Source organism: Cygnus olor, chromosome 14 (assembly GCF_009769625.2).
Source record: "Cygnus olor isolate bCygOlo1 chromosome 14, bCygOlo1.pri.v2, whole genome shotgun sequence".
NCBI lineage: Eukaryota > Metazoa > Chordata > Aves > Anseriformes > Anatidae > Cygnus > Cygnus olor.
The window spans coordinates 1,525,438-1,545,816 of NC_049182.1; the positions used below are offsets into that span (position 1 = coordinate 1,525,438).

The following is a 20,379-nucleotide window of genomic DNA, read 5'->3' on the forward strand; positions in this document are numbered from 1 at the left end:
GCTGCGGCGCAGGGCTTCCTCGTCTGGTTTTGTGCCAGCCTCGTACGTGCAGCCCAGAATTCCGCCTTCCCATTTAGCTGTAATGTTGTTTGCCTCGTGCGCTCGTGTCTCGCTTGCTGTCTGCCATCTCCCCAGGCTCTCAGACCTTTGCTGCTTTCCAAGTTTCTTTCTCCAGCTTTCTGTTTCAGATCTCCCTTTTCCCTAACGTAGTGAGCTGTATTTTCTTCCCCAGTGTGCTGCAGTTCTTCAGGTTGTCGTGTCTCTTGTTCTTACTTGATCCATTAATTGTTCTTGCTGATGAATGTAAAACCCGGTTTATTAACTGGCAGTAGCACCAGGTACCAACAGGAGGAAAAACAACCTCATTGCGCTCGGTGCTGTACAAACACCGAATAAGGGAAGTTCTTGCCCTGAAGTCCTGAACTCATTTTCTTCTGTTAACAGCTCATTAAGAACAGCCTGCCTGCACGGCTCTCTGTTGAGGCACCGTCCCCAGTCCCAGCAGCGCCTCCCTGGGCAGCTCCTGAGCCCCTTTAGTTGACAGCTGTTCACTGAAGTTCAGTTTTTTATTTACAGTTACTGCTATCGGACAGTTACTGATAACTTGAACGCATTGCTTGTCCACGTTTTCTAATTAAACCAATACAGAGTGCAGTTTTACTGACATCACAGACCTGTGATGATCACGTTGCTCGGGTCAGACCGTTTCCTTCCACATCCCTCACTGTTGGCAGTTCTCCTCTGCAACCTGAGAGCAGTCTCTTGCTGTTTATTTCCGCTACGACGATGGGGGACAGAAAGGCCAGACTTAGACAACCAGCTCGAATAATGCTGCTCTTAAATGTTAGTGCTGTGTTTCCTTTCCCATAAAGGAGTGATGTTTCCCCCGCTGTCTGCTGTTTCCAAAAGTGGCTTTAAAATGGATGTCCTTTGGACTGGACGTGAAACTTCCCTCGGCTGTTGAGTTTGGTGGCCTTTCAGCGGAGGGACAGGAGGCAGTTCCGAGGTGTGGGTGCCCCCCTGAAGCTCTCAGGAGCGAGCCTCTCGGGGCTGGGAAATGTCAGAGGATGGGCATTAAACTGAAGCGGATTGCAAACTTAATGCTTTTAAAGCTTTTACTGTATATGGCGCTAAAAGGAGAAGGCATCCAGGTCTCGGTGCACTGCGACTTCGTAGTCTCCTGGAAACAGCCGTAAATACTCGGTATCTCGTCGTAATGTGACCGTACATCCTCTGGCGATGTTGATGTGTGAGTGGTAGCGGTCACCGCTAACCTTCGCGGTGGGTGAGCCCTCATTTCACTCTGTCAGAGCAAGCACTGCGCGCTCCTTCTCCTTGCAGCCTGCTCTGGCTGCTCCTTTTCCTTGGCAGCCTGCTCCCGCGGCAGCCCCTGCCCTCCCTCCTCGCCCGTGCCCGCGGCGAGCAGCCCGCTGCCGGTCCCCTGCTGCCCTGCCCTCGCCGGGACCCCCGCAGCCCGGGGGGCTTTCCCCTCTTCAGGACCCTAGGGAAGCACCGGGGCCGTGGTGCGGGGCGTCCCGTGGCGCTGTGCTGCTCCTCTTCCTCTCGGCCGCGTCTCCCAGCGCTCGCTTTGCTCCTCAAATGAGGCTTTCCAGGTTTAAGGACGACATGGCAGTATATTTAATTTTTAGAAGCAGGCACTGGGAACACGGTATTTCTAACCAGCGACCAGGTAAAAAGCGCTCTTCAGACAGGAGGAACTGTTGAAACTTGCTCAGACTCTAAAATTCTATAGTCTATAAAATTCTATTCAGATTCTAAAGCTCAGATTCTAAAATTTCCCCCCCGGTAAAAGTTAAATTGCTCCCTGCGAGATGCTTCCCGTACTGGCTTTGGCTCTCAAACCTGCCAAGTTTGACGGTGTTGAACGCTGCCTCCCCTTCTGCCATCTCACCGACGGGCGGCAGGTGCACGCGAATCTTCAAGACATTTTAATCCAAATCGTGCTTCGGAATACTGAACCAACTTCCCCGTTTGTCGCCACCCATTCTGATCTTACTATAAAAGCTCAATGGCTGATTAAAAACAACGAGCACCTTTGTACGTGCACACGTACTTTTGCGTGTGTTTCTGTATTTAATTTCATTTCCGAGAGACGTTAAAGAGCTTTCAGCGGTGGAAGTGCTTCAATGGCTGGAACCGGGCTTTGATGTGCACAAATCATTAAAGCCAGTGGGATGAGGAGATAAGAGCCCACACTTCTCTCTGGATAGTTTGGCTACGGAGCAGCTAATAGTGTTCCTCCTACAGGGGAGGGCAGAATCCAATCCAAAAAAGCCACCTCAGAACGGTTTCTGTGTAACGCTGCGTATGTTCGTGGGCAGAGGAGTGTAAACCGTAGTTTTCTGAAAAAATCCAATTATCTCGTCTACCAGTCTTCCATTTCTGTTAGCATAAACACTTTCTTACTTAAAGATCATTTAAAAATTGCTTGGTCAAAGTCCAGATGTGAAGAATTGTGTCCACGTTCATTAACATGAAGATTTCAGAGCAATTGGATGTGGAGCAGGGGGTGAAAGGGCTCTGCCGGAGCAGCGCCCTGTAAGTCCGTTGTAGCAAGCGGGACGTCTTGTGGCATAAATAGAAATAGGAACTCGATGGAAGCTGCTGTGCTCGAGAAAGCTTTGGTTTTACAAAGATAGCTTTATTCTCCTGACCTCAGGGCCTTCAAGCACGAAGATTGGACACGACGAGATACAGCGGCTAATGGTTTTACCGTCCTGTAACATTTTTTTTGGTGCGCTGGGTGGTCCTGCATGGGGAAAGGCTTCCGCTGGTTCTGTTTGTTCGGAGCGGGTTCTCTGTGTGTACGTGGGTGGGGGGAGGCCTGGTGGCGGTGCCTTTTTTCCGTTGGTTGCTTTTTTGAGATTTACAGCGGGGCTTTCGCGTCGAGGTGCGGCTGGTGCGCCGGAGGCTGGCTGAGCCCTGGCTGCGCTGGTCTGGCACCGCTGCCTGGCGAGCCCCCGGGAGCGCCGTGCTGGGCGCCGCTGGCAGGGGGGCGCTGGCCTCGCACCGAAACCTTGGTCTGGCCTGGGGAGAGCCGTGGTGCGGGGAGCCTGTAGAAGGTTTTAGCGAGAAGCCTTTCCTGGAGCAATGACTGCTTCTGCTGAAAGATCTGCACCAATTATATTTAATGGGGGGAAAGAGGCAAGCGAGGAGTTTGTGCTGGGCCACATCCTGAGCCAGTGATCGGCAGGAACGTTGTACCAGGAGAGAGAGGCTTCACCAAGTAGGCTTCAGCTTCAGCTTGTTCGTCGCTAGTAAGCTCCTAGAAAAGGACTTTCTGGCTTCGTTTTTCTTTAATTTCCTCTGATCGGTTTTGTGCTTGAAGAAGTCAGTTGCATCTCTCATGGCCGCACGGGGCACGATCTGCACCGAGCGGGTGTTTCGGGGACACGATCCACACCGAGCGGGCGTCTGGGGGCACGACCCGCACCAAGTGGACGTGGCAGGATGCTCTCACGGCACCCTCGGCTCCAGGCGCTCGCGCGGCCGTGGTTATGCGGAAAGATGTCAGAGTGCGTTCAGGTGCAATTCGCTGACTGACTGAAAAACTAAAGGTGGGCAAAATGAGAAGGTTTTAATTTTGGTTTCTTGTCAAGACAACTACGAAACTTGAGTCTTGTGGCTGGCGTAACGGGGTGAGCTCTCGCTAAGCGCAGACACAAAGCGCGCGACGCACTTAGCGTGTTACGCAATGAATGTTTTAAAAATTACGGTGTGTAGGTAAATAACGACTCGCACGTTAAAAATTGCTCTTAGCTTGTACCGTACTGCTTTGGAGTGGGAAATAGAATTCGGTTAATTCACAGAAACAATTAAGAGTCTGCCTTCTGGGCCAGACACCCGAGCAGGACGGAGCTGCTCAGGGGAGCTGGTTTGTCCGCCGCGTCCTTGGACGCTTCTGAAAGGGGCAGCGGCGGTCCTGCCGTGTTCCTGCAGCACCTGGAAGCGCGTCTGTCTGTCCGTCTGCCTGCCTGTCTGTCAGCTGGGGCATCGCGGTGGAAGCTCCGCAACAAGCAGACGCAGCTGGAGGCCCCGTGGGCTGAGCTGGGCTGTTGCATTAAGGATTTTGAAACTCAACTGAATTTTGGCATGAGTTTTGCAAGGTTGCTTGCGTTTTTCCTTAATTCTGTACTAGAAAAAGTTTAACTTTTTTTTTTTTTTTTCTAGTGGCAAGATTCATCGAGTCTCACTCATTTTAAATCACACGTGCTGTTCTGATCGCGTGTGGCGCGCTCGTTTGCCAGGTCCTTTAGCTGTAGCTGAACACGCTGAGGGCGGCTGCTCGCGAGCAGCTGGCACCACGCCTGTCGTGTACCAAACGCAGAACCGAAGGGCTGAGTCCAGGTACGCCAGAAAGTGTCCGCGTACCTTCTGCCGTCAGCTTCTCCTGAAGTCCGTGACACGACACCAAGTGTCTTTGTCCCGTGGAATTTGATGGTTTTCTCAATAATGTGCTTACAGGGATTGTAAAATACATTGGGCATTTAGCGGGTTGGACAAAAGGTTAAAACTTTCCGACCTTGTTGAGTAGGGCTTGTTTGGCAGCACCGCGCATCAGAACTGGGGCTTTCTTGCTGAATTTCACGTTATTTCTCTAGAGAGCTCTGGCCCCTTCCTGTTTACTTCCATTTTTTTGTTCTTTGCAAATCTTAACTGTTCTTCTCTGGTGGGTTTTACCTAAGTTTAGCCAGTAACCTCTCTCGCCATCTTTGGCATAATTACATTTTTTTAAAAAGTCGTTTGAAAGTGCCCGAAGTCTCAAAGCTGTCGTGCCACTCAAGTGTTCCTAGCAGCTTTCAGACAGATAGCGAATGGTGGTGAAATCGAACTTCTCTGCGTACAAGTTAAGGGCTGAGACCAGTGAATCAGAATTGCAGGTCCGTCCCCCAGTACTCAGAGGCCTGGAATTTAAAAGGTGTGTGAGTCCTTCCCCCTTCCAACGCGTACACAGCCCTGAAGTGCCCTAAGGGCTGCGCTCGGTTCGCGCTGTCCTGGGTAAGAGGTGTGGAGAGGTGTGAGAGGTGCTCGTGTGCCGACGCCTGAGCTCAGGTGACTTTTGATGCTTCTCCGCGCCCTCTTCGGTTGTTGGAAATTCACTTGGTTGTGCTTTGTGGCCCTGTAGCACGCCTCGAGGGGCTTTGCCCATGTTTCTGCAGGGTGTTAGGTGGTGAAGTGGTGAAGTTGCTCACTGCTGGCCGGGCTGCCCCCTGCATCCTTCTGCTCCTGTTTGGGCAACCAAAGCCTCGCTGCTCGTCAGCTGGACTGTTCTTTCCTTTTTTTTCTAAAAAAAAAGTTGCTTATTGCTAATCTCTAATGCCGTTATGGCTGCTCTGGAGGCAGGGGAGTGTTCAGGCTTGTCCACGTTTCAAAATAACCCTGCCCCCGGACCCGTGTTTTGACCCCGCACGGCTCGCCGGGCAGGAGCGGGCGGCCCTGGCCCCCCAGCAGGGCCGTGCTGCAGCCCCGGTACCTCCTGCCTGCCCCGCGGGTGCTGCCGGCCTGCCCCGGAGGCTGTCGTGCTCGAAGGAGCGAGGGGAGGAGGCAGAGGTGCCGTCGGTAGGTGTACGGCCGTGTCCCTTGCTGCTGGGGGCAGTTACAGAGGGCCCTGGTGGTTTATGCGGCGGCTGAATTTACGGTCTCAAAACCTGACGTTCGTTTCAGTCCGTTGTGCAGCACAGTGCCTGGGCCCTGGTTACGGTAGGAAGTTGGAGATAAATGTCTCGTGAGGAAGCGCAGCCAGATGATCTTTCAGCAGGGCTGGAGGAAGCGGCAGTTAAACCTGGGTAACGTGCGGGATCAGCTTTTTCTCTCCTGCTTTTTCTGTAGTTGAGAAGGACAGGAGCCTTCAGGCAAACGTGAGTTTTCCCTTTTGTCCTCTTAGTTCAGGTGGCGCTTTACAAAAATACTCAGTATTATTTCAAAGCCTGGGCAGAGTGTATTTATCACAGAATTCCTGCAAAGCGAATCCTTTCTGAGGCCTAATGCTGTAGAGTTCGTAATGCTCCCGTGTAATGAGGCCTTTTAAGACAGTAAATTAATGTGAGGAAGTCAGAACTATAATGGGCAGATTAACGTTGGATGTCTGAATAACTATTGCTTAATAAAATTTAAACACCAATTGTTTTGGCTTCAGAGTTTAAGCAGAAGAACATGTAGGCACAGGAATTTGGTTATTAAGTCTGCCCAATTAAACTGCGGAGTGTTGTTGGGAAACAGCATTAGGGTGCGCTGTGCGTAGCCTGTGTGGGCATGAAGAAACGGCTCGGGGAAGCTCTCACCGTGCAAATTGTGGATCTGCTTGTGATGGGGAGCGGGAAGGAGGAGAAGAGCGGGGCTGTTTGAAGGCAGGGCTGAGCCGGGGTTTGTGTAAGCACCGAGACGGCGCTCTCAGAGGATGGCAGTTCTGTCGAGGTGGGGCTGGGCCGCGGTGCTGGCTTCCTTGTTACCTCCTGAACTCAGTACCACCAGTCCTCGAGCGTCAGGTGGTGGAGCTCGGAACAGCCCAAGAGCATCACTGGCCCGGCTAAGAAGGCCTTTTATCCCCGCGAGTAGTCCTGGTGCGGCAGGACCAAGCCCGCGGGTGCAGAAGCCAGGGAAGGCACCGTTACAATTCTGCTCGGCTCTGCAGGAGAACCGAACGCCACTTCTCTCTGCGGGCCCGGTCGCGGCTTGCAAGAGTTCGTTGAGGCTGCTCTATCTTATCTGCCTGGGGCTTGGCCTTGTGGCAGATGCAGCAAGTGACGTTTTGGTGGATCACGGCCTCGTTGTATCGCAGTCCTGGGCATCCTCCTTTCCTTGGGGGTCAGTAGGGTCCCCGCGGCTGGGCCGTTCCTCCGCGGGGTCGGTCGGTGCCTCCGTGTGCCCGGTTGTGTTGTGGCTCTGCTTTTTCTGCTTGTGGCCCTTCCTCTGCTGTTCCCATCCCCGGGGAGAGGAGGGGAGAGCAGGGCACTGCTGTATTTCCTGGGTTTCCCTCTCTCTGTGCCCTGTTCTGTAGGGACAGGACAAAGGAGGGCCTGGCGCTGCAGGCCTCTGAGCACTCCCCTGGCTGGGAAGAAAAAGGAAGCTGGGAACTTTGTTTCGGAGAGCCGTCAGCTGTTGTCTTCCTGCCCCTAAGTGGGTTAGCGAAAAGAAAAGCAAAACGGATAGCTTCAGGTCTGGTGTTTTTGTTTTCTTTTTGTCCAGAGGAGACGGGGAGTATTTCTTTCTAACAGCTCTCTAGCTGCCAGCCTTGCACAGGAGTCTGGCTGGTGCGGCGCAGTTCCTTGCTGAACCAAGAGCGAGCTGCGATCATTGCTTTATTTTTAGAGCTTGCCCTTGATAGTGACACAAAATAAAACCGATGACTGGGTAAGGTTAATCCAGGGGAAGGAGAGGTAAGGGGGTCCGGACACTCTCACTACCCTGTAATACTGTTGCACAAAATAACTATGATGGTTTAAAGAAGGGGTGGTTTGGGCTCTGTTAACCCTTGAGGAAATAACATCAAGCTAGTCTTGCAAATTCTTTTTGGTCAGAATCAGTTTAAAGCTATTTTAGTAGTATGTTTAAGAAAAGGACTTAAAACTTGCTTTTAGACAGGCTGAAATGCAGCTGCAGAAGTTACAAGTTTCCTTCTTAATTTGGGTTCTAAAATTCAGTTGCTGGGAGCTGCATTTACCGTAATCAGAACAGAATCTGCAACTGCGTGCTGGGTCTTGGGTATGGTGAACAGTGTACCTATCTCATCTGAACTCGTCTAATAAAACGTCTTACGTGAGCTTACAGAGCCTCCTCAGTCCTACAGCCCTTCTCCTGCCGTCAGCGCTGAGTTAAAAGCTCCGCTGCAGCGCGGTGCCTTCACGAGCAGAACTCGCTGCCTCTTTGGTCCTCGAGTAACGCTCTGCGAGGCGAGGGACTGAAGGCAGGAATCCGGCAGCTAAAATTAAAGAGCGGGACGTAATTACTTGCATCTTGGCTGGGGCACTGGAATTGACAACCCGCTCTTGCAAGAAGTACGGAGACGTTTTTCTCAGCTGGCGGTGGCGAAGGATTTGTGCTCCCCGTTTGGGCAGCAGCGCGGCTCCGGGCGCACGGCGCTCTGGGGGGTTCTGCAGCCGCAGGGCTGGCCGGGAAGGAGAAGGCGGCTAGCTCTTCCCTCTGGTGGCTCTCATCAAACATTAACCTAACCTAGGGCAACTTTTTTTCTTCGTCGTTTGTTTTTTAAAAAGCTCTGCCACCCTTACGGTGTGTACAGAGGTGTTCTTCTCCAGCTGTTCGTTAGCAGCTCGCTGGTGAGTGTGCAGAGGGAATCCCTGATGAGAAGTACGGGACGGAATCTCTGGGGAAATCTCGGCTTTGTATTAGTTGTATACTGCCAGTACAATTGTATTTGTACCAGATTACCAGCAGAGGAGACCTTCTAATGAAACCTTGGAAGAAGGGGTGTCTCTGCTAGACGTGGGGTTCTTTTTTCAAGAAACAACCAACCCAAACCCTCGGTTCTCGTCAAAATACCTAAATGAGGTGATGGCTCACGCGTTCTCGTGCTCAGGCAGATCAGTGATCCCGCTGTGTGAGCGTGCCTCGCCGTGGGTTGGTTGATACCGAGTTAGAATTGCTGAACGCTTCTGGTAGAGCTGCTCTCTCCTCTAGTGGAGCAGAAAACGCCTGCAGCTGGAGCCATCCCAAACTACATACGTCCCCGAGGCAGAGCTCCGCTGCTGCCGGGGAGCTCCAGCCGTGGGTCGGAGGCGAGAGGGAGACAAGGAAAGTGGGGCACTTCGGTCTTCTGAAAGCCTTTTTTTTCCTTTTTTTTTTTTTTAAACACATGACTATTGTTTAGATTCTCTGTAAACTTCTTTTTGGTTTTGTTGCTTATTTTAGTGTTACAAAGCTGTATGAAGACTGCCTGGATGACTGTAGTTACTGCTTCTGTATTTGCAACACCGTGATTATCCTTAACATACCTGGAGTTTGTACAACTTTGTGCAAAGCTTTATTGTTCTTATAAGAAATGTTTCATTTTTTTCTGCACTTTTCTTTTTCTTTACCATAAAGTAGAAAGCTGTAAGTTAAGACTGCACAGTCACTTTCATTTGGTAAGTGTTAAATTGTCAGTGGCCACGCCAGGGCGCGTTACTGCTTTGTGCGCCGGCCTTCTTCGTTTTGCTGTTGTGGGGCAGGGTTTGGTGGCTGGTTTTGGTTTTGTTTTTAACTTCTTTCTTTACCAACTCTTCTGTGAGTGCATTTGTATTAAACTGTCAGAGCAGCATTTGGGGATTGTGTGTGTGTGTGTTCAGTGGCAGGCACAGGACCAGTGCCACGCTTGGTTCCTAAGCTGGGAGGACAGGGATCAGATGCTACCTGAAATTCCTGGTACAAATGAAATATATTTGATATATATTAAAAATATATTTGATAAATAAACATATCTGTGGGAGGGAGCTGGATGGAGCAGCGGAGCAGCTTCTGGCACTGTTAGACTGCCCTGTGCAGACGCGTTGCTCCTTCTTAGAGGCAGGATTTCCAGCGCGGAGTTTTTCAGCGCGGGGTGCGAGCCGGGTGTGCCCTGCCCGGGTGCTGGGGCCTGCGTGCTGCGTTCTCTCCGGAGCCCGTTTGTCATTCACGGCCAAATGTTGCCAAACAAAATTGGTGTTTCATCACAGCCAGTTAGCCGGTGCTGGGCGAGCGACCTGTTGGATTTCTGCCGCTTCTGAAAGCGATTCAGACGGAAAGAAGCCCTTGAGGTAGATGAGGCTGTCTCAGAGAAGTCAGGGTGCTGTGAACACACTGAGGATCCACTGAGGCCTGGCTGAAAAGTCGGGGTTTTGGGGTACTTCTCGACGTGCTGCACGTGGGGGGCTCCCCGGTGGGGGTCCTTATTTGCTGGATGCCCACGGGACGATGGAGCGATGCCGCTGTTGGTGCTGGGACGTGGTTCAGGAGGGGTGAGAAGAGGGGGCTGCACGTCCCACGCCTGTTCCTAGGGGCTGGCCGAGGCGCCCTTTTCTTTGGAAGTACCGTGTGGTAATGTGTGGGGGTGTTTGTTTTGTTTTTAAACTGGGAACGTGGCCCAAAAGTCCCGTACGAGGGGTTGGTGGCGGTGCCCCAGAGGGAGGGCTGGAGGCAGGGAGCCCCGTGGGGCAGGGGGAGCGCTGCGCTTGTACCTCGCTGTAGGAAAGTCCAAGGCTGCAGTCGTCTGTAGCCAAAGCTGTGCCCTTTTTGGACTAAGGACGAGCAGAAGTACCAGGCAGGGTTGAGTAAGGCCTTGGAACAAGGCACGAAAATCATGGTTCTTGTAGGGATGCTGTGAATGCCGCTCGTCTAGCCGGTGTGCTCCATGCGTTTAGGTGGGCAGTTAGCGGTGGTTGAGGAAAATACACACAAAGGTATTGGGACCCTGAATTTCCTGCCTGCGTTTCCTTCTTTCCTTCAACTCTTCAAGTCGGGCTGCAGAAGGGAGGCCCGACACTTGGATGCAGTGAGCTGCGTGGGGAGCTGCCCTACGAACGCGCCGTGCGGGTACAGCCTGGCCGACCGCACACCAGTAACAACCCAGCCGCCTGCAGTTAGGCTTTCTGGAAATGGAAACGCTGTGCTGTGCTTTGGGCCTGTTTGCTTTTTTTTTTTTTTTTTTTAATTTTTGAACTTCTCTTTCCCCAGATGTGGAAGTTAAGGTGACTTTGGGCCTCGCTGCGGCGGCGGTAGTTCCGTCTCCCTTAGCCTGGCTCAGCTCCTCCGAGGGGTTCACGCTTTGGCTCAGCCCTCCCGGGAAGAGGGGAAGGGGAATTACAGCGGGATCCTCTCTGTAGCAGCAGGTACAAGTCACCGAGCTCCTCGGCTTCACTTCCAGGCCCGGCGTGCGGGGAAGGAGGAGCAGGGAAGGCGCCGTCCCCTCGCCGAGGGTGGGGTCGGGGTGGCAGGAGTTCAGCCGCGCTTATCGCATGGGAAAAGGCTGAACTCTGCCGAGCGGCGGGGCTGTGGGAGAGGCAGCAGCACCCTGCAGCCCTGCCGCTCCTGGGGGGCAGCGGGGGGGGGGGCCGGGCAGGGCTGGCCCCCGGGCTGGAGCCTGCTCTGAGCAAGGTGGCGTCTGCTCCGACGTGGGGTGGAAAAGCCGAGGAGCAGCGAAGGGTTGCGCGGTTTTGGTAACAGCAGGAGGTGGTTGGACAGCAGGCCCTAAAGCCGGACAAGACACAAGCGTTCTGAAAAGTTCCTCCTGCAATTTCCTTTGTTGCTAGCGCTCTGGGTTTAGCAGGCGTGCCTTAGTCGCTTGCTTTTCAAAGTACCTGTGCTGCCCATTTCTCCTGAGCACAGGCCTCGTGTTGTGTTGTTTGGTGCTGTGCACGGGACGCGTTTCACTGGGAAGTTGTCTGACACGTCGGGTTAAGAGCCCACCGCGCCAACAAGCACCGACTTCGTTGATTTGCGTGTTTAATGCCGATGTGATTTTAATAGCTTAGTACACGCTGTAGGTGCTTAAAATATCCCTGTAGAGATGTAGAAGAGTAGATAAAGAAGTCCAGTTTGAAAGCGATCCAAATTATCAATTCCCCTCCCTTCCTTCCCGAGTAAAACAAAAAGAAAACCCAAACACAGTCCCTGTATGCGCACAGTGGCTGCCTGGGGAGGTATTTGCCATTTGCTGTGTACTGCAGAGGGCTAGGGAGGAGTGGTAAAAAGTGCACTGAGCTGGTTTTATATTTCCAAAGCCTAATTTTGCGTTGACCTGGCGGATGGAGCCAGCTTGCCTGGTTTTGCTCCAAGTGATGTCTGCCTTAACGTCCCTTCTGTGCGACAGCGCTGTACCAAGTACCAGCCCTTGGCTTCCGCAGCCCAAAGAGCTGCAGTACGTCGGTACGGCTCTGAGATGATGCTCGCTGAGATGATGCTCGTCTCCGTAAAAGCTAGTAAAGAGCTTTATCTTACAATTTTACCTTCCATTTGTAAAGCGTAGATGTAAACTTCGAAATGAACGTTATAATCTTCTAAATGCATAGCTGTATAGTCACAGCCCCGGTGTATTCACGTGAGCGAACAGCTCCAAGGTGGGTCAGGATCCTCCTGTGCCCTGCCGGACGCGTTGCCTTTGCTGGTAAAGTGGCGTGGATTCAGGCTCTTCCCGTGGGCCTTAACTGATCAGTGTAGTTAAATCTGATAGTTGTTTCTGTTTAAATTCGGCATATATAAGAAATCGGAAAAAGAACAAGCTTCCTAAACCTCCATCCTTAGAAGAAATTTGCGTTTTGCCATGGATATGCAAATGCGGAGGCAGTTTGCTGGCGGCAGGGCAGCGTGCAGCCCCTCAGCAGGCAGGCCTGCGGCGTGCTTCCAGCTACAGGAGTTCAGCTGATTTTAGCATAACTGGGGAAAAAGTCATTTTCACATCTGTGTTAAAAACTATTGTATTCATAGGCTTGGTATCAGCATCGAGTAGGATTATGCTCATGCTTTTACCTTGTTTACAACGCAAATATTTCAGGGAAGTGCAACAAATCCAGCGCCTTGAAAAGCACTGAATGTGTAGACTGACGCTGGGGGTTATTCTGGCTTTGACGTCCCTGTAGGTTTTATTATAGCAGAGCAGTAGGCAAAATGAAGCCGAATGAGTAAGAAATTGCAAGGAAAGGCTAAAATCTTATTAAGATGAAAAGAATAATGTTAAAAACAAACAAACGACCGAGTGATAGGTAGAAGTCTTCCTAGAATGGAATAGCTGCTTGTACACAGCTTTCAAATCAGTGCTGTAGCAAACTTTTTTGTTGTTATTTTTAACAGGAAGCTGTCTAGAGACATAAAATAATGACTTTCTAAGTAGGTGACTTTTTCATTTTAGACTGCAGCTTATGTGAAAGAATGTGTATTTCTTCTCTGGAAGCACCAGTCGTGCATTTTTTTGCATTCCAGTAGGGTGCTTTTATAGATCTCTTAATACGAAGAATCGCGTGCACAAAACCAGCGAGGCCGTATCGGTCACCTGATTTTGTTGATTCCTGTGAGTCCCAAGGCTTTATCAAGCACAAAGGGAATCCCTTCTGACCTTATTTTCTCGTTGTGTTGCTACAGTTTGACATATTGTTGTTCGCTCAAACAGCAACAGCAAACTTCCAGGGAAGATTGGTAAGAGGGGAGGTTTCCAGCTTTTTTAATCTGCATTTTTGCAGTAGGCGCACATTGTGTGGCCTAAGGCAAAAGTGCAAGATAGACAGAACTTCACAGAAATGACTGCTTTGACTAGAAATGTCCTTTAGGAGTGAGGGAGGAAGGTAGACCTGGAAACAACATCAAAGCTCGAGGTCAGAGTATGGTGGAGAATGGGTGCCCAGGAAGGTACGTCGGGAGCAGAGCTGAAACCAAACCACAGCCCAATTCAGGCACTGAATGGGTGTGGGGGAAGAGAGCGGAATTGCAGAACACTTGGGGGATGTTGAGGAGAAAGAGAATTGTAGAAACGAATAGGAGATGTCCAGGGTGGGTTGAAATAGCTAAATGGTTCAAACAGGTGAAATAGTTTGAAATAGTTATTTGCCTGAGGACTCTGTGGGTTTTTTTTTCCTGCATGAACTCTCCCAGTCAGAAACAGAAGGTAGCTGTAAATTGTGGGTTACAGCTGGTCTAAATGCAAGGTTCTTTAAACTGGACAAAAACATCTTTTCCATTTTGAGGAGCTGCAGTCAGCAGGGGGTTCTTAACTGAGATCTCGTTCGGCAGAACAGGTACAGGGGCTAACTGCGCCTGCCTTCGTCCTTTCTCATTTCCTTCTGTGATCAGGAAATTATGTGTTTTTTTTGTAGCAACATGAACCGTGAAGACCGGAATGTGCTGCGTATGAAAGAAAGGGAAAGGCGAAATCAAGAAATTCAGCAGGGTGAAGAAGCCTTTCCACCCAACTCTCCTCTCTTTGCGGAACCGTACAAAGTTGTGAGTTTATGCCATTTTCACAAATTCATTTTTTGTGGCAGTTCTATGCAAATATGTATTTAAAATTTTATTTTTATCTGAAAACTTTTTAGATTACAGTTCTTATGTCAACCAGTATTTAAGCAAGTCCTGAAAATAAGGATGGACAGTTAGTAACTAGCTTCACAGGCAGATTTATAGGAGTATTTAAGTAGGAGGTTAGTTAATTTTAAGCGCTGAAATACCTGACATAATAGAATTATCAGCTTTTTGGTGTAGTCCTGTTTCTTTAAGCTTTAACTAGTGTGCCGATATTAGTTTGTACCTAATTTTTTAGTTTATGATCTCTTACAGCTTTAAACCTATGCGAAGTTTCCTTACAGGTTTGATTTGCTAAAGAGCAGTGGGGAAAAAAAAGAACAACAACAACAACAATTCTGGGATAGCTAAAAAAAAATAATATAAAAAATTACCACTTAGTGTTTTCATTACATAGTTCAAAACACACCTTAAAAGCTGAGCCATTCCCTTATCCCAATTTCGTCTAGTTTGCAAGAAGTAAAACCTTATGACTGAAGACCTTTCTCCTGAACGAGAAAAGCTGTGGGGTGTTTGATTCCTGTCCTTCCATCACTTTACTGTGCCTGATGACCACATCCCACATGCACGAAGTTAACTAAAGCTGGTTGGGATACAATATACTTGTTGTGGAGGGCAGGGAGGTCATTTAATTCTTTTCGCTTGCATGGCTACTTGCTTTTCCCTGTTTCCCTTACCTTCTAATTGGCAAGACTAAAACCTCTATTGGTCATCTAGATTTTAACAGCAGCTTTGTTTTTTTAGAAGATAAATATTGATTGGGCATCAGTAAAAGCAACAAAGTTTGTTTGGGTTTCTTTTGTAAGCTGTAGAAATAAGTGTAAAGTATTTCAGAGTATTTTGTTCCTTTTCCTTACCTCCTCTGCCAGTAAGGATTTTGTCGTTATTTTCTAAAAAATATATATTTTTAAAATTAAAGATCAAAGATTCCGAAATTGAAAACAAAAGCCTTCTAGTTTTCAGTCATATAGAAAAATGACTCAGGAGAAGTGCTGTCTAAGCACATCTTTTCTGTATGCTCTAGGGGGTTAAATTATTGCTTGAAAAGTAAACCTAGGATTAGGAAACAGTGGCAAAAAGGTAGGGGTGCTAGCCACGATCTTAGCCTTGAAATGTAGATTAACTGCCCTAGTTGTCAAGTCAATTCACTGAAAGTGAAGTTGTGACTTTTAACACTGAATTCCGCATTTGCATTTTTTCTAATGATTTTCACAGACCAGCAAAGAAGACAAGTTGTCTAGTCGCATTCAGAGCATGCTTGGTAATTATGACGAAATGGAGGATCTTATAGGAGATAGATCGCAACAGAAGCTCGTTGGAATTCCCAAACCAACTGTACCATCAGCAACAGATGAAAAATCAAACCAAAGTTTCTTTGGTGACCAGAGACATAATACTAGTTCACATCAGAGTAGCAAATGGACTCCTGTAGGACCAGCACCTAGCACTTCCTCGCAATCTCAGAAACGGTCCTCGGGTTTACAGAGCGGACACAGCAGTCAGCGTGGCAGTGGCAATAACACTAGCGGTAGTGGCCAGAGGCATGACCGTGACTCATACAGTAGCAGCAGCGGCCGCAAAAAAAGCCAGCATGGATCAGAACACTCCAAATCCCGTTCTTCCAGCCCTGGAAAACCACCTGCTGTTTCTTCGTTGAGCTCCAGCCATTCGAGATCTCATGGAAATGATCATCACAGCAAAGAACATCAACGGTCAAAATCTCCCCGGGATCCAGATGCCAACTGGGACTCTCCCTCCCGCGTACCCTCATTTTCAAGTGGACAACACTCTAATCAGTCTTTTCCACCTTCACTAATGTCCAAGTCCAATTCAATGTTACAGAAACCCACTGCTTATGTCAGGCCAATGGATGGGCAGGAATCCATGGAACCAAAGTTATCTTCTGAACACTACAGTAGTCAGACTCACAGCAGCAGTGTGAATGAGCTGAAGCCCAGCAGCAAAGCACATCTAACCAAGCTGAAAATACCTTCTCAACCACTAGATGTAAGTTCCTACCTATTTACTGGGTTCTTAAATGATAGTCCCTTTGGGCTGGGATTTTCCAGCTTCTTTAAAATCCCAATCTACGTAACCAAGACGTAGTTTATAGTAAATGCTGTTTTTTGTTAAATAAAGCATCTTTCCTGGTGAAGACCTGTATTTTAAATGGAAAATGTGAAATTATTCCGTGTGGATACTGTGGTTTTCATTAAACAGGGCCAATGAGACGTACTGAGAAAGGCTTAGCTAACCCAGACAGGCTAATTTTCCTAGAGTACTTCTGAAGTCAGAAGTCAGTAAAATAGTAGGATATTCACAAGTCTTTTGACAAGTCTGTATCCATATATTGTCTTTACTGGGAGCCATGTTGTCTTAGTCAAGTGATACTATCTGAGTATATCAGGTTTTCTTTTGAAGCCTGTAGAAATTTCTAGATGTGATTATTATACCTTTACCTAGGGAACATAAGCTAACCCCAGAGCACACCAAAGTGAAAAAGGTTCAGAACTTTCATCAGGTATGCTGAATACAGAATACTGTTGGATTAACAACTTTTAATAGTTTAATAATCCTGGAATTGGTAAGGCACAGACCTTGACTACAGCTCACTTGCAAGGAGAGTGCCTTTCTTAATAAAATGTCAGTGCATTTCATATGAACTGTTTGAGTGGCAGTAGCTAGAAAAAAAACATTTGTTCCTGGGTTTTCAATAAATAGCAAGTTAAGATTCAGAAAACAGATAAGGAAAGTCAAAAAATTATTTCCACATTCTGAAAGACTTGACATGCTGATGTTAATGCAGTGAAATGTGTAGTCATTCTGCTTTCTTTCTGTTCGTAGTGTCCCGGATGCAGAAGATTCATAGTTTCATAATCATTGCTGTTTCTACTTTCATGCTGTGCTCTGTTTTACTTTGTAAAGCAGTTTGTCATTACTATGTATTCATGGTCATGCATTTGAGTTCAGATATTATGCAGTGGCTTCTTCTAGGGAAAGGTCGAAAGCCATGATTCTTTTTTCCCCCTCTTCCCAGAAGTTTTTAATATCCCTGACTGCCTAAGATCACTTTAACTGTCAAGTGAAAAGTAAGAGATTATTGTGGCAGTTTTATAGATCCGGTGTATTTGCTTTTCATAACTGGATGTGACTCATCCCATAAAAATTTGAATCTATCTGATATTAAAATTGATACTGTTGGAAAGAATTAACAAGGTCCGTTTGTATCTATATAGACTCTATATGAATCGTGATAAGGATCGAAGTTTATTTTTAACTGCTTCAAACTCCTGGGATCTTTTAAAGAAAATCTGCTTTAGATGTTAATCTTGAGTTTTGATTTGTAGGCATCAGCATCTGGCGATGTGAGCTGTGTGGATGAAATTCTAAAAGTAAGTTCTCCCTGCTTTTTTTTCATAACTTATTTGTTGAAAACACAAACGTTACTAAGGAGGTGGAAAGTACTCTCTAGTTGATTAGTTCCTATTAAATTGGCTTGACTGCAAGTCATTACAGGAGGGCTCTTCAATTAATCCTCTGAAGCGGGTAGACTGGAGAAAACTGGAGGCAGAGCTGTGTGTGAGCTGGGCACTGTGCATTGCTGGGTGCACACATCACCTCCTGGGTAGCCTCATGGCATTCCTTTTCTTCTAGCCCCGTCCCCGCTAATCTAACCAGAATTTAGCCATTTCTTCCACCAAAATACAGTCGTTACCTTCCAATATCTTTTTAGATTATAATTATTTGTAGCTACCCGACAGCAGACCCTTCTCTTCTCCTCTAGCTACGTTGTTATCTCAAGCCTTTTTACCCCTCGTGTGACCTCCCGTTCATATGCATGCTATCACAAAGGTGTCATTGCCCCATGAGCATTTCCATAGTGTATTTGCTCTGACCTTCAGTACTCCATGGTCCTTGGAGATGCTCTGAGTTGAATACAAGATGCTTTCTTTCCAGCTTCAGGTATTGATTTTCACCTCTTTTTCTCAAATTTTATAGATTTCCCTTTCCCAGGATTTTTCTCTCTACCCCTTTATCTTACATGTGCTCTTCACAGGCTGAAGTGATCAGACGCTGGCTTCTACTTCGGTTTATGTTCAGGCCAACCAATTTTATTGATTTGTGCCTTTCTGCTTGTTTTGTTGTTATGTCTTAACTATTTGTTTTCATGGGTAGCAATTTAAGATTTAGGTTTATGTGCAAAATCTTTTGTTATACATTTGGAAAATTAAGATTTGAATATAAAGCTCATTGAAATGTGAACAATGAACTGAAAATTGAGAGGTTTACCATTTGAATCAGGATTTTAACTTGAAAACTTTGCTCTGCTTTTGTTCTGTTAATAGCTCGTCTTTTTGTTTTGGTACAGGAGATGACCCATTCTTGGCCTCCTCCACTGACTGCTATTCATACACCGTGCAAAACTGAACCGTCAAAATTTCCTTTTCCAACAAAGGTCAGTGCTGTAGTTAAATACCGAATGCTGTTTAAAAAAGTAGCTCCTTTTTAAAGATTAGGATTTGGAACTCTTTTAAATACAATTCCGTATAGTTCTGTGCTCATTTCAGTGCTATGCAACTCTTCATCTTGCTTAACAATAACATTGTCATTCTTATGAAAAATGTAATTGTTTTTCCTCTTGTTTATATGCATAAAACAGTCTTCAACGTCTGCAAAGACATGTATAAGCGTTAATTCTTATATTAAGTTTTATTTCATGAATTCAAACCTTCTTCAGGGTACTTCTGAAGCTTTAAAATGCCATTCAGCCTTTTCCCTGTTAGGGGAATGCTTTGCAGCACTTTGTGCAGAAGCAAGCATTGTTTACCTCATCTAGCAAGCAGTGGAGACTGGCTGGTAAATGCTAAGAAATTCAAATGTACTTTTCTGCATAAACTAAATTTTCCTCGTAATTTTGAAGTCCAGTTGTAGATCTGTTAGATCTTACATTTCCAATTACATAGGAAAAAAGTTTTTAAGTGAGACATTTTGCTAAAGAAGTTTTGAGATCACTTGCCCAGAAATATGCCTTATTAGCTTCCCATGTACTTAATAATTACTGAAGCATTTAAGCTATTAATTTGAAAGGAAATTGGTTGCTTTTACTGCTGCTGACAGCATAGGGCGTGTTTCCAGGAGACCTGCTTGAGCCGACACTTCTGAGGAAGGAGATCGCATTCTCCTACCTTTTCGCTCTTGGCTGTTCGCTCCTTTCCCCTCGGGCTGGCTCTTGCACTCCCAGCTGCAGTGGTTTTAGGGCAAACTGGCAGAAGTGATTGTTTGCCTTGAACTGCAGCTCTGTAATCTGAAGTATCTTGGAAGCTGGTAGGTAGGCAGGGTAGATAGTTTGGGGGGCAACTTTAGCAAGTACAGTTCAGCTTATGCTAGCTGGCTCGCTTAGGAATTTGTACCTATTGATTAGCAGAAAAAGATTTAACTTGAGAATACAATTTTTCTCAAGGCTCAACATACATCTGAAATGGGTTGAGGTACTCTGTCCCTAATTTGGCATAATTTCAGATTGCGGAAATTATGCTGGTCATCTTTTAAAAGTTACCTTAATAATCATGACAGCCTTTCACACCTTTTTCTGACCAGGCCGCTGTGCTAGAGGACCATTTGCTGCTATCAGTTTCCTGCTTGATACAAATTACTCCCCAAAACAGTTCAGTGAAATGTATTTTAAGATTTTCTTCCTGAGATCTCTAAATGAAATCTGTCTAAACAGATTGTCTTTTTACATGAATGCTTGACATCAATGTCCTAGCCCTATTTCCCTTAACACGAAGATGTTTTGGAATTTGCGTGTGTTTGAAAATCCAAGTAAAGGAGCTCTAATACATGAAATAATCACGTTGGATTACTCTTTATAACAATCTTGTTTGAAAAGAAATATGTTCTCCTCTTTTTGACTGGTTGGTCATAAGAAAATACTTTCTTGTGAGCACCTGTAATAGTTTTCCTCAGTGTTGGAAAAAGGTTTAATCTAGGTGATTTGCCCAGATGAGCACTGGGTGAGTACAGTTTTCCAAAAGGCTCCAGCTATAGCTCATGATTACTTCTTGGTCAAAAGTTCCAGGCTCTGTAAGTGCACATCCACAAACTCCCACAGACTGATGAAAGGTTAAACAGTTCTGTTTCTCCTGCTGGCTAGATATCTTGGAGCTACAGACGGTCCTGTTGTCATCACCCTGTCTTGTCGTGTTTTTGTCTCCGTGCATCTATTTGACTCAGTTTGGGGAGAAAGAAGCTGTGCAGAGATATGTAGGCCTTTGCCATGTCCAAACAAACTACGTAAGGTTGCACAGCCTTGTTGATGCTTGAACAAAAAAGGGTGGTTGTGTGTTTGGTGTCTTTTTTCTTTTTATGAATCTATCAACC

At 47.2% G+C, this 20,379-nt stretch overlaps 1 protein-coding gene across 1 annotated transcript in view; it reads left to right on the forward strand.

Moving 5' to 3' along the window:
- Positions 1 to 10,674: 10,674 nt before the first annotated feature.
- The window catches only part of AFF4 (AF4/FMR2 family member 4), a 35,497-nt gene continuing 25,792 nt past the window's right edge, over positions 10,675 to 20,379 (forward strand). Inside the window, 5 exon segments of the mRNA XM_040573298.1 lie at positions 10,675 to 10,820; positions 13,794 to 13,920; positions 15,214 to 16,005; positions 17,346 to 17,390; positions 18,368 to 18,454. Of these exon segments, the coding sequence (XP_040429232.1) occupies positions 13,798 to 13,920; positions 15,214 to 16,005; positions 17,346 to 17,390; positions 18,368 to 18,454 (1,047 nt within the window). The 5' untranslated portion in view covers positions 10,675 to 10,820; positions 13,794 to 13,797.